Below are 12,801 nucleotides of genomic sequence, written 5' to 3'. Positions count from 1 at the left end.
TAATTTCCCCCTATATGGGGATCACTGTTACTTGGTCCCAAGCCCAAATAATCCTCTTCAGTCCCACCTCACTTACATTGTGTTCATATCTGTGATGCAGATGCTCACCCTGAGCTGTAGCTGGGGACATCCCACTGATCAAATTCTCTCCAAATCTTGTATAGTCAAAACTGCTTCATTTGTTTAATGGATTTTGGACAACATCTGCTGGAAACATCCTCTGCTACCTGGCAGAGGGTACAGCTGCTCCCACTCTTTGTGGGAGCCCTTTGCAGGGTTTAGTGTCCTTGTTCTTCCTGCTGGCTTTGCTCTGGCAGAGGGACAATGATGGAATATTCCCCTGGGCTCACCCCAGTGCTGCCCTGGCTGCCGGGCACTCGGCTCTGCCCCCCTGCCACGCTCCCAAAAGCTGTGCCTTGCTCTTCCCTTGGTGGGATCAGCTCCCCAGCTCCTGACTCGTGGCTCTTTTCCTGGTACAGGTACAAACCCTGTGAGAAGCTGAAGGTGAATTTTGGGACTCCAGAGTTCCTGGCTCCCGAAGTGGTGAACTATGACTTTGTTTCCTTCCCCACGGACATGTGGAGCGTGGGTGTCATCACATACATGCTGTGAGTGCTCCAGGGGCCCTGCAGGGCAGGCTGCAGCAGCCTCTGAGCCCATCTGGCTGTGACCACTCCTTGTGAATTCTGTTAAACCCCCAGCTTTCCATGCAGAGGTACCTCTCTGTGTCCAAAATTCTAAACAACAAATGAGCCCTTTGATAAATGTGTAAATGTTCTTCTCCCTTATTATTATAGCAAAGTAATATAAATGGGTCAGGTATTTTTTTTTTTACTCTGAAAAGTTGCCCGAATATGTGAGAATTTTAATTTTGATTGTGATTTTGAGGACTTGAATTAACTTTTAAATTTGTAATCAGATAATTTTATAATCTTAGACTTGGTGTGCATCTGCTCAGGAGAACTAATATTGTCTGTTGGGCCATGGGTCTAAGAAATGACCTATCATGAATAGGCCTAAAGATTTCTCTGATATCTGTCTGTCCAAAGTCTCTACCTTCTGATGAGCTTGTTTTGCATTCCAGAATCTTTCACAGACGTTTTCCGTGAACTGGATAAATTTCTGGTTTAAATTTGTATGTTATCCAAAACCCAACCGTATGAAGTAATAAATGATGGAAGCAATAAAGATGGGCTTAGAGACTAACTGTAAAAAGTAATTTATTGCTCAGAATTCTGTTTAATTGAAGCCACATAAGGATATGGGCCCCAATTTGGGAAAGCTCTTGAGTCCCTCTAGCTTTCCTGTCTGGGAAAGCAATGAAGAATGTAACTAAATCCTCACTGAATCCATTCCTTGGGGATCTGTTAATGGTGCTCCCTGACCTGAGTGAACTGCTAGGGGGTAACACTAAATTACAACATTTAATTGCCCCTAACTGTTGCCTTGTCATAGCAGAGACTGAGAAGTGGAATCCTCCATAGCTGAGAGCTTTTCCCTACATAAGATAGCAGCAGTTAAAAAGCAGAGGATTCATACAAGGAAAAACACACCCTGCACCTGCTAACTGCTCTTCTCCCCCCACCCCATCTTTCTTTTTTTAAGGCTTAGTGGCCTGTCCCCATTCCTGGGAGAGACTGATGCTAAGACAATGAATTATGTAGTCAATTGCAGCTGGGATTTTGATGCAGAAGCATTTGAACAGCTCTCAGAGGACGCCAAAGACTTTATTTCCAGACTGCTTGTGAAGGAGAAAAGGTACCTGGGTCTGATTGTGAGAACAGTGGCACCAATGATATTAAATTCTTATCAGCCAATTGTTTGGATTGCAGCCAACAATGAGAACTTACTATGTGACTTTTTTGTGTGCTGGCTCTGGGCTTGCTGGGCAGTTCCTCAGCAATTCAGAAGTCCCTGTTTTAAAGGAAAATGTCTGTGTACCCTGACTGAGGAAAGTTGCTTTTCACAGTAGCATCAATGCAGGCAGAACACAGGAAATCTGTAAGGATTTGCAGTATAGAAATCTCTCTCTAAAGATTTTGCTTCTCTGAGCAAAAACTATTTCTATTGTTAGTTTGGACTGTCACAGGCCTTGACAGAAATTGCAAAAATGCCTCTTGAATGCCATGGAGGATAAATGGAAGCTGCAGCTGTGAAAATATGCATTGTTCTTTTCTAAAGTGGTCTGCAGGCTTTTGGGAGACATTGGGGAGCATTTGGGACTCAACTCTGCTTGTGGCTTCTCATTCTTGGCTCTGCTGGGATAAAAAGTGATTGCACATGTGAAACAGTGCAGAGAATGAGGATCAAACTGATGTCAGACCATGGCTGGGGAGTTGGCTGCGTACAGAAATTTTTCTCTTGCTGAGTAGTGATACAAAACTAATCAAATCAGGAAATGATGCATACAGTAAAACAGATTGTGTTTGAGGGGAATTGAAAGGAGTGCTTAGAATATTAACAACTTCCAGATCATTACCTAAATCAGACAAATCAGTTCTAGTACTAATTCCATTTTGAACAATAGGTTACTATGAAAAACAAAGAATTAGCTGAAATTTAGCATATTGCCAGCAAGAGAGATCTAAGGATTTTTAGTCAGATTGTAATGATGATTTGGTGTGAGACTGTAAACTTTTGAGTCTTCAATTTTTCTGTGCAATAGGATTAGGGTATCCAGAGGGACCCTCTGCAAAATCTGGCTAGAAGTTGTGAATTAAATGAGTATGTGAGAGAAGAGTGTTGTCAGTGAGTTGCAGAGAGCAGTGATTAGCTGGCCCAGTTGTTCACAAGGTGTGTGGCAACCTCTGCTCTCCTGCAGCCCAGGCACCTTTGCCCTGCTGGGACAGTGGGTCTGGCCTTGGGCAGGATCTGCAGCCCCCTCTCCTGACTGCTGAAATTGGGGTGAGCAGGCAGGAGCTTCCTTTTCATCAGCTCAGTGACAGCTCAGACAGAGCTCAGGAGTTAGACATAAGCTTTTGATTGGAAAAAAAAACAAAGTAAACTTTCTTCCCCAACATCTCTACCTCAAGATTTCCTCTCTTATCATATATTTCCCAAACCTTTTAGGATAGGCCGTGGTATTTGGGCCCATTGTTGGATGTCAGGATATTAAGTATGCTTAGCTTGATCCAAGTTTAGGGTGAATAGACAATTGTGCTTTTTAAATATGAGGTACAGAATATGCTTTTTAAATATGAGGCACAGCTTGTGCAGTCAAGACAGACAGATAACACCACAAATGTTACTTTTCTGTTAGCAAAGTTCTGAATTTGCATAATAAAGCGATGCATTACCCATGAACTTAAGCACAGCTCAGGCGCTGCACTGCAGAGCCAGCAGCAGTCCTTCATCCCGCTCACCCCTCCTGCTGGAGAGTGCAGGATGCTGGTAGGATCACGGGCATTTGCTCTGGTGTTCATCCACTTGAGGCAGTTTCTCCATCCCTAACAAAGAGGAGCACAGGGCCCTAGGAGGGGAGCAGAGGGGTTTGGCTTCTCACGGAGATCCCTCCCTGCAGCTGCCGGATGAGCGCCACGCAGTGCCTGAAGCACGAGTGGCTCAACAACCTCCCTGCCAAGGCCCAGAAGTGCCAGCGCCGCCTGAAGTCCCAGCTGCTGCTGCAGAGCTACATGGCCCACAGGACATGGAAGGTAAATAAAGCTGCTGCCACAGGGATCAGCACAGCACAGGCACAGCCATTCCCTCCTCCTGGTGCCCACAGGCTGCTCGGTTGTAAGAACCAGCTGTGAAGTCTGTTTGTACCTGTAAAGGAAGCGTTTTGTCCTGCTTCTATCTCTAGCAAGTTCGGTTTCAATTTTCGCACTGATTGGTGTTTAGAAGTTGTTTGCATCTTTCTTTCTGCATGTTCAAAAACTTCAGATGCAACTTTGTATTAAAAGTTCATTATCTTTATACTGTTTCCAGTGCTAACAGTTGCATTGATTTCTTGTCACTAAGGAGTAGGGATATAATTTAAGGCAGTTTGTGCCTCCCACTGCAAAATAGAAGTGTGGGAGAGAGGAAAAAAAAACTAGGCTTAAACCCATTGAGAGAATACTTCAGGATCTTACTGATAACCCCAGGCTCCTTCTGAACTAAGTTTTTATGAAGTGATAGGTAGTAATTTGTGTTTGAGTCTCTATTTGATTGTAGATAATTGATCCTAAAAGGTGAACATGGCAATCTCGTTAGAAAGAAGCCTGTGGAATTGTGAGGCAAATTCAGTGAGGACCATTTCCTTCCCTTCTGTCACTGGGGAGTTGCATTTCCTTGCCAAGGAGTTAAACCAGAGGCTTACACTTTTTTCAGTCCTGCAATGCTTGAGGCAAACTTCTGCATTTAAAAGATGACAAAATCTAAAGACCCATCACTGTTCAATTCATAGTAACACTGAAGAACCTCACAGTGCTGTGTTGGAACCACTGCCCACACAAGCTGGGGGTCACTAGAGGAAAATGGGTTTACCAGGAAGAGAAATCCCTGTCAGCTGCAGAAAAATTCCTTTGCTTGATTGCACTCACGCTTGGACCGTTCTGTTCTATTCACAGAAACACTTCTATGTGGTGGCTGCTGCTAACAGGCTGAAGAGATTTCAGAGTATGTCTGTCAAGCTTTCATGAGCTTGTGTGAAACCTCCACCACTCCTGGAGATGGACTTGAGATCATGGAAGGAGGACTCAGTGTCTCCGAACATTTCTATCCCTCTTTTATAATGTAATGTTTTGGGACTGTCTTCCTCAATTATTTTGTGTGTTAGTGCTGTGGTTCCAGAAGAGCCTTAAGGAAGAAACACAAGATTTCTAAAAGCAGAAGCTACTTGGTTTGTTTTTACAAGTTTTTAGTTGTTCTATACAGTGGTGGAAAAACGTGGCTGTCACTGGGGCTGACTTCTTGCTGAAGGCTTTGATTCTGCAGAGTATTGATGGTGTGTTTATAGCAGAAAACCCCTGGCAGTTTTCTGCTCTCTCACACCAAGCATAGGATCTCTAAAGACTTTCTTCCAGACTGATGTTTCTGAGCTACCAGTTTTAGGGAACTACCACACAGTGGCACAACTTGTCCCTCAGGTGTTTGTTACTTAAAACAAAAGATACAGACATTGTTTTCTTCTGTATTTCTTTTCAAAAGGTAATTTCCCCACAACATGAAGATGCTTCAGTGCAACTCCAGCTTGGGTGGTTTTGGTTTGTTGTTTTATTATTCTATGCTCTCCTTTAAAAAATAGTCACTGCATAGTTAGGAACTATGAGGAACCTTGGTTTGAAGTAACTTAAGTCAATCCATTGCTGCTGTTTCTTAGGGCAAGTTGAATTGAGCTGAACCGATTGAACTTCTGGAAGGAGAGGTGTGAAACTGCCATGCATACAAATCACCTAATGACTGTTGGGTCTGTGTAAAAAGATCTCATGTTGTAGAGAAAAGAGGAGAGTTCCAGGGATTTAATGTTTTTAAAAATTATAAGTGCTTTTCATTGTCTATGACTGCAGCATTTAAGTTGCTAAGTTTTAATTTGAGGATTTGTTTCTCCTCTCTGGAAATTTTAATGCAGTATGAGAAGCTGGTATGGTGTGACATGCAAAACAGGTTTCATTTCTAATAGTTTCAGTGACAGGGAGACAGTGTGTTGCCAGACTCTGCCTTCAGTCCAGTTAGGAGGTTGAAGCCCTTTGAAACCCTTTTTTCTCCCCTCACTTAGCTCTTGAACATTAAACTTTTCCTTCACAATATTAACTTATTTTGGATTTTAAACTCTTTTCTTATGCATAAAGTGGGAGTCACTTACAGTCTCTCAGATAAAAGTACAACATTATTTATTAAACCAGTGATTTCCTCTTCTGGATTCTGCAAAACTGTGTGAACTGGATGGGCTTTTGGGAAAAACAGAGATTAGTATTACTAAAAGTAGCTTTCCAGCAAAGGCATCTGTAAAGTTCCTTTGAACTTTATGGACTTTCACACCCCTTGAATTTGCAGAAGTGTTGGTTGCTAATGATAAGGTTTGTAAGACTGCCTTACTCTGGTCTAGCTATCTTTTCCACTCAAGTGCTTCTCACTTTGCATAGTCCTGACTTCTGCAGCATTTCCAGAATTGGGGCAGAGAAGAATCTTGATAATTTATCACCTTCTATGAAGGCCCACTTTTGTTCATGTTTTCCTTCCACAGTGTTTCTGCATGCTGAATGTCGTTGTATTCATTGGTCTGTATATTTCTGAATTAATACTAATAAATTTCATGAAAGTGGAACAAGAGTATTCATCAACATTGGTTTAAGCCCTGCTGCCAAGCAAACCTGAAAGTATTTCTGAGTGGGTCCAGAGATACAAGCCAGAAAGAAAACATGCATGAGAAATGGAACAAAGACTTCTTCTCTAAGCTTATGACTGTGAGACATAAAAAAAAATCTATTATCCAGTCAACATCCTTTTCCTCTGGATATCTTCATTCTTAAGGCACAGGCATCTCCTCCATGTTTCTTATTTTGTATTCCAAGTACCTGTGCCAGCCAAGAAATGTCATAATGCAAAGCTTTTCCTTCCAGTACTTATTGTTTCTTGGAGTATTTGGGACCCTACAAAAGCACAAGAGATTTCATTCCTATACCTGTGAAAATAATCAGATTCATTGACTGAACAATATTTATTTAAAAAAGCCCAAAAAATTAAAAAAATGAAGGCTTTATTTCTCTGCTGACTTTGCAGTTTAACAAGGCACTATTAGTCCCCTTCCTCTTATTTTACTGATTGCTTCTAGGCAGGAGCCCAAGGCCCTGTAACTTATAACTTATTTACACTTAAAGTAGCATTAGAATGTTACCTGCTTCTCACAGCAAGAGAATGAAGCTATTCTACCCCTAATGCCACAGCCTGGTGAGCACACACACACTTCCTGTAAAATCCCATCACGCCGTGGTGTCATTTATTAAAAAAAACATTCTTAAATACTTAAAACCTAAATAAAATCAGCTGTCTGCCAGGCAGCCACCATTCACATGCTACTGGATCTCTTGTTAAAGCAGAAGGAGAGTTAAAATTAAGAGCAAGCAGCAGTTACATTACTGGCTGGTGTTACAGAGTCAGTACTCCTTGTCTCTTGTGCCTTAGCAGCATTTTCCAGGATTTTCTTTTTCCATTCCTCATAGTCCTGATTTGTTTCAGTCTTTAGCTGTTTACATGGGAGTTCCTCGTCCTCTTCAGAGCCTGTGAGGAAACAAGAAATCCCATGAGAGGCCATCATGGGCAGCATGCTGCTGGGGTAACAGGTAGTGAGCAATCAGCAGGAGGGGGCTGTCCCTGTGCTATCCAATCCTGCGGGTACTGCTGTCCTCACCTGCTGGGACAGTCACCTCTGCACCTCTGTGTCTGAACACAGCAGCTGTCCTTCTTTCTACTGGGACTACTCAGTGGGAGCTCCTCTGTCCTGCCACCTGGCTCTGTGTGCTTCCACAGTTTGCAGGATTGAGAGCTGCTGTGTGCTGGAGCATCGTGGCCATCACACAACTCATCCAGTGAGGTAATTTTCACTCACAGCTGAACACAACTTACCATCTTCCTGCTCACACTGCTCCAGGGTGCTCTGCAAGCTGTCAGGTGTCTCTGCAGCCAGTGGAACATCTTCTAAAAAAACAAGAAAGTTGTTTTGCTTTTGAATGGTATTTGGAGCTCCAAGGATGTTGACAGCAGTGCCACCTTCCACAAGTACTATTGTCCAGTCAGAGCAGTTCCCTGGTCCAGACTGATGCTCAAGCTCTAGAAGTGGTGCCAACACTTCAAGTATGGCATGGACTGACTGGCTGCTTTAATTAGCAGGCTGCTAATTAGCAGCAAACTGCTGCTGCATTGGTAACCACAATGATGCACCATGTTGATTGCCCCAAACCACACTTCTACCCTTCTAGGTCCCTCAGGCAGGATTATCAATTATTTCTTTCCCTTCTATTCCATTCCCACTATTTTCATAGATAACCACAACAGGCTGTGCAGTTATACAGATGCACAGTCTTCCCTGAATTCTTCAGGAAGTTCCCAGTTGTCTTTAGTTGCTTTAGCACTGGTCTAATGCTTGGGTTTTTATAGGGCACATGCCTAGGAGAAAGTAGGAGCTTTTGGGGTACATTTAGGCAGCATGTTGCAGAAATCATCAGGCTATGAAGAGACAGTGAGAGGATAACTTTCAGTGGGAAAGTAAAAATTGAAAGCTTGGGAAAAGAAAAAGGAGAAAGAGGAGGCAGCAGAAATACAAGGACATTAGGGCACATATTGTATTTCAGGCTTTCTCCCCCATAAAAGGAACAGAGAGAGCTGCAGGCTCAACAATGGGCAAGAAATATTCCTGACATCTGTATGAGGAGGGGTGGTGCCAGGGAATGGCTGAGTTGGTACCAGAACAGCAAGGCTTAAGCTTGTTGATCTTGCAGTGGGGGAAAGCGCAGGAGTGAGTCAGCCTGAGAAGATGTTTGTGATAATCTGTGTGCCAGGTTACCATGTTAACAGGATGCAGAAACCAGGCAAGAGGGAGGAATCCAAGATAGGTCAGGTAGTATGGGAGAAGCAAGGAATGAATTGCAGCAGCAGAGGCTGTAAAGAGCAGTGAGCATTTGAGAAGAGAGGAGAATATTATTTTTGCCCTTGCCACTTTTCCCTGGTTTGTTCTTGCTAAAATACTGCAACTTCTCCAGAAGCAAGGACGGGGAATAGAACTGGGCTGCAGGAAACACGTTAGAATGTAATGGATGGGCAGATTTGGCTGAAATCACCAATGGAACAGCATGGGGCACTGTGAGGCCATGGGATGGGTGTGCTGTTTTGCAGGGACAAAGCCAAAAACTTACTACTGAGTTGCTGGCTTATCTTCTCCAGCTGATTGCAGAGCCGGTCAAATATTGTTTTTTTCACTCCAGATGTAGCCACCATTTTCGTTTTGTCCACTTTTAGCTTCAAACACCTACAAGAGAAAGTTATCTCTGTACAAAGCAACACTCCAGCAACTATCACTTAGGTGAGGTGATAAATTACTGTACCAACACTGCCTGTGAGAATGAGAAAGGCAGACCTTTTAGTCCCACCTATCCTTGTCTCACTCAGAAATAAATCTGGTTAAAAAATAGACCCTTATGTCACTATAGGACATGTGAAAGCACAACGCGAGCCACCTGCTATTTGCAAGGTAAGGAAGAAAGTTTATTCTCCGACTCCGACTACTTTCCCAAAGGTGACACTGGATTGGAGAGTGAATGGGCCACCTCTCAAAAGACATTGGACAAACCACTAGTACATCAAGTTTCTCCACCCCCATAAAAGAATGTAAACAATATGTTGTTTACAGAAATTGTGTGGGAAAGTTCTCCAACAGAATGTAAACTCAGAAGGCTTTAGAAAATCTTAAGAATCAGGGCGACACCCCTACACTCTTCAGTCAACACAGCTCAACTGAAACTCAGGATGAGTTGAACTTACATATGGAATTGTTTTAGGAAAAGGTAACTTTTCAGATTTTCAGAGAAATCAAGACAAAATGCCACTACAACAAAAAGCTGAATGTGAATCTTTGTCAAGAAAGCCCTTGTCAGGAGCTGTGCAAATAAACAGCACCTGTACTGCTGAATAAGACTGTCACAAGGTGTAATCTTTGCATACAAGCAAATTCTTCCCAAATGCTGGCTGAGTCACACACCTCTCTTAGCTGACATGGGCCTACAGCTATCAGAGCCATCTCCCAGATGCTACAGCATCCTCAGGATATGATGGTGTAGCTCTTGCAGTTTTTCCTGCTTCAGAATTGCTGCTTCTTGGTGCTCAGAAGCCCTTATTGTACCTTGAGCAGCATTTCACCAAAAGCCATGTAAGTTTTTGCTCTGTGCAGTGCACATCAAAGACTTCACTATGAGGAAAGGTCTGGTTTGCTCCAGCTGTCTCCCTTTGCAGGAGCAGGGCAGCAGGATATGCTAAGCAACACCCTGAATGAATGAGCTGCTGGCACTGGCTGGTGTCTCAGCAGGCATTTCCTTTCAGCCTGCAGGTCTCCCAGGCTGCACTCACCTGCAGGCAGTGCACAGAGCAGCTGTCAGAAACAGGGGTTTGGAGAAATCCAGGTCTGCTCGCTGTGCTTCCGAGAGGCTGCACTCATACCTGGGGAACACAAGGGACACCTGAGCATTTGCCTCACAGGAAGCTCTCAAATCCATCTGTCACACCTTGAACAGGTCTGTTGGACCACCTGGGCCTCTGCAACCCAGTCAAGCAGAAACAGCTGCTACTGCTGAGAGAAGCAAAACACATGAGGGAAAAAATGAGGCTGGGATGACCTTCTCTTCTGGAATTAGAGGTATTTTAAACTGGGGATCTGGATCGAAGCATATCAGTAAAATCTACTTCTTGTGCTCCTGATCAACACAGCACTTTTAGCTCTCCCTAACATCTTAAAATTTACAGTGAGGTGCTTTCCAGGCATCCTACAATAGAAGGCAGCATTACAGTTTCTTTGATTCCTGGAATATGTATGTTACAGATAAATGGAAAATGACAAAGTAGATGCACAGCACTGAAAAATGTAATTTTTTATTGTCCACCTGCCCCAGGCTATTTTTTCCCAGTTTGTATTAAGTGCCACCAAGCAGGCACAGCCTTTGTGCACTGACCTAACAGCATTAAACCTGTGCTATCAGGATGACAGCACTGCAGAGCAGAGCTCTTCTGGGACTGCTCTGCTTAAAGCAGCTCATACAGAATGGAACACTTCAGTTATCTCTACTGAATTTCCCCTGAAATGTTCTACCTATTGGTGTTACAGGTAGAGTACTGTGCATTTTAGGAGATGTGTATCCCCAAAAGGGAGGATTTATTTCTACTAAGCATTACTTCTGAACTGTGCCATGATCAGCAGTTAAATGGATGACAGTGTGATGCTATGGGCAAATATAGAGATTAAGAGTCCTATATTTTTTTTACACTACTCCCAGCTGAAAAATTCCTAGTTGAACAATCAGTTGCTGAGATTCACAGACTAAATCTTTCTAACAGGTATTCTAAAAAGTGGCCCAGCTCATGGCTGGATTCTCAGTGCTGAGAACTCATCTCAGTGCTCCAATGAGGAGATATCTGGCCCTTCCAAATATCAAACTCTTTACACACCTAAGGAGCTAAGAACCTTACTTGTGGTTCCCAGTGTGCCCACAAGAGCTTCCTCACCTCTGCAGGATCTCTGAAGCCATGTTCACTGCCTCTGAGCAGCAGAACTGCACAGCCAAGTCTCGCATCCCCAGCTTTTGGTTCACCCCTAGCAAACACTCCAAAGACTTCATGGAGCTCTGGTAGGTGGTCTTGTTCAAACCAGAGAGTTTAACACAATAGCTCTGTCAAGAAGACAAAGACAAGCCCCAAGAATTAGCAAGGGTCTTTTCTGACATCTTAATCAGGCAACCAACACAAGCACTAAGTTCAGCTGCTACATTAAACAAATTTGTGCAGTGAATAATGTATGTTTTGACTGCACATAGATTATCCACATAGGAATGCCACATCTTTTAATGCAGTGATATTTTTAGGCTGTTTCACTGGAAGTGAGGTTTGACATTTCCACATATGACATGGCCTCTTCATTACTACAGGGTAATTAATGGCAAAATTACCAAAGTCTGGGTTGAAGACATGAGCAACACCTTCATGGAGTCAGGTTCACTTAAATCCTTCCCTGCTGTAAATGGACAATCAAATAGGTTGTACCAGGCATTATTTTGACAGCTCAGTGCTATTCACCTGGCAGAATTACAAGTGGAGGTTTACAGATACCCCTACAGTGAGAAGTTTCTTAGAGCAGCTGCTTTCTTCCCACAGTAAAAGAGACAGACCTTAAATTTAACATCCTTGTTGGTAATCTATTTGCTATTACAAGAGTTGAAATTAAATTGCCATTATACCAAAGCAAGCTTAATTTGTGATGGGACTGTGATGGTGATCTCAATTTTCACTGTTTCAAACTGAACTAGGAATGGTCTAACACAGCAAACTGCAGGATTGAGAGGAAAATTAGTTACTGTTTCCCATTCCTGCTCCCAACACACACCACAGAACAGTGGTTCTGTGGAGTCAGGCGGAACGCACCGGCCAGCCAAGTCACACGCTCTGTCTTACTCTGTCAACTGGTTGTTTCATGAAACTCGCCGCCAGGTCCAGGCACATCACAGCACTGCTCGTCGCCGTCATCTGAGCCATTAACCCCGTGCACTTCACCTGCGACAGCCGCAGGTACTCCTCAGCTTTTCTGCAAAACACCCAGAACACAAAGCCCTCGTCAAAGCCACAGCTAGGAGACAGAACGTCCCACAGGACGGGACCCGGGGTTCCGCAGTGGGGCTGCAGCTCGGCCGCAGGGCCCGGGGCGCTGCCGGGGCACCGCCGCCCTTGCAGTGCTGCCGTGATGCTGTGCAGCGGCGGCAGCTTCGCACCGCAGGGCCGCCGGTGCTTCACCGAGCCCCGGGGCTCCAGCACCGCCGGCAGAGCTGGGTCGGGCCGCCGGTGCTTCACCGAGCCCCGGGGCTCCAGCACCGCCGGCAGAGCTGGGTCGGGCCGCCGGTGCTTCACCGAGCCCCGGGGCTCCAGCACCGCCGGCAGAGCTGGGTCGGGCCGCCGGTGCTTCACCGAGCCCCGGGGCTCCAGCACCGCCGGCAGAGCTGGGTCGGGCCCCCCGGCCGCACCTGAGCAGGGCGGGCTCGGCCAGGCCCAGCCGCGCCGCCATGGCCCGCACGGCCCCGCGCTCCATCGCCCGCCGCGCCTGCCGCGCGCGCCGCCCATTGGCCGCCCGCG

The 12,801-nt window shown here is 44.8% G+C and overlaps 2 protein-coding genes across 10 annotated transcripts in view; one reads left to right on the top strand and one right to left on the bottom strand.

Annotated features, from left to right (window-relative positions):
* The window catches only part of MYLK3 (myosin light chain kinase 3), a 44,181-nt gene extending 37,935 nt beyond the window's left edge, over nt 1-6,246 (top strand). For 6 of the 8 annotated variants that reach the window (XM_077786314.1, XM_077786312.1, XM_077786311.1 and 3 more), the window contains 2 exons: nt 480-608; nt 1,606-3,459. In XM_077786314.1, coding sequence (XP_077642440.1) covers nt 480-608; nt 1,606-1,972 — 496 coding nt within the window. In that variant the 3' untranslated portion in view covers nt 1,973-3,459. Of the gene's footprint in view, nt 1-479; nt 609-1,605; nt 3,460-3,520; nt 3,654-4,550 lie in introns of those variants that run through there. The other 2 variants (XM_077786310.1, XM_021540376.3) reach the window with 1 other exon arrangement.
* A 651-nt stretch (nt 6,247-6,897) lies between these two features.
* Nucleotides 6,898-12,768, bottom strand: ORC6 (origin recognition complex subunit 6). Of its 2 annotated transcripts, none has more exons than XM_031505854.2 (7): nt 12,693-12,768; nt 12,130-12,259; nt 11,188-11,351; nt 10,039-10,128; nt 8,832-8,944; nt 7,546-7,617; nt 6,898-7,200 (listed from the first exon to the last, which is right to left on the bottom strand). In XM_031505854.2, exons 1-7 carry the CDS (start codon nt 12,755-12,757, stop codon nt 7,034-7,036), a joined length of 801 nt encoding a protein of 266 aa, XP_031361714.2. In that variant the 5' UTR covers nt 12,758-12,768; the 3' UTR covers nt 6,898-7,033. The 2 variants fall into 2 exon arrangements, with proteins under 2 accessions (XP_031361714.2, XP_031361715.2); XM_031505855.2 differs by having other exon boundaries at nt 7,546-7,614.
* Nucleotides 12,769-12,801: the final 33 nt, after the last annotated feature.

This window comes from Lonchura striata, chromosome 13 (assembly GCF_046129695.1).
Source record: "Lonchura striata isolate bLonStr1 chromosome 13, bLonStr1.mat, whole genome shotgun sequence".
In the NCBI taxonomy this organism is placed as follows: domain Eukaryota; kingdom Metazoa; phylum Chordata; class Aves; order Passeriformes; family Estrildidae; genus Lonchura; species Lonchura striata.
The sequence above is the reverse complement of the archived record's forward strand: the minus strand, read 5'-3'. Positions and strand labels throughout refer to the sequence as shown.

What these genes read in the sequence shown, in the direction of transcription:
- ORC6 (XM_031505854.2), bottom strand. Translation starts at nt 12,757, where the DNA reads ATGGAGCGCGGGGCCGTGCGGGCCATGGCGGCGCGGCTGGGCCTGGCC. An exon ending in GCTCTGTGCACTGCCTGCAG is followed by an intron (nt 8,945 to 10,038) that starts GTGAGTGCAGCC and finishes TTTCTCTTGTAG; the next exon opens with GTGTTTGAAGCTAAAAGTGG. An exon ending in GCAGTGTGAGCAGGAAGATG is followed by an intron (nt 7,201 to 7,545) that starts GTAAGTTGTGTT and finishes GTTTCCTCACAG; the next exon opens with GCTCTGAAGAGGACGAGGAA.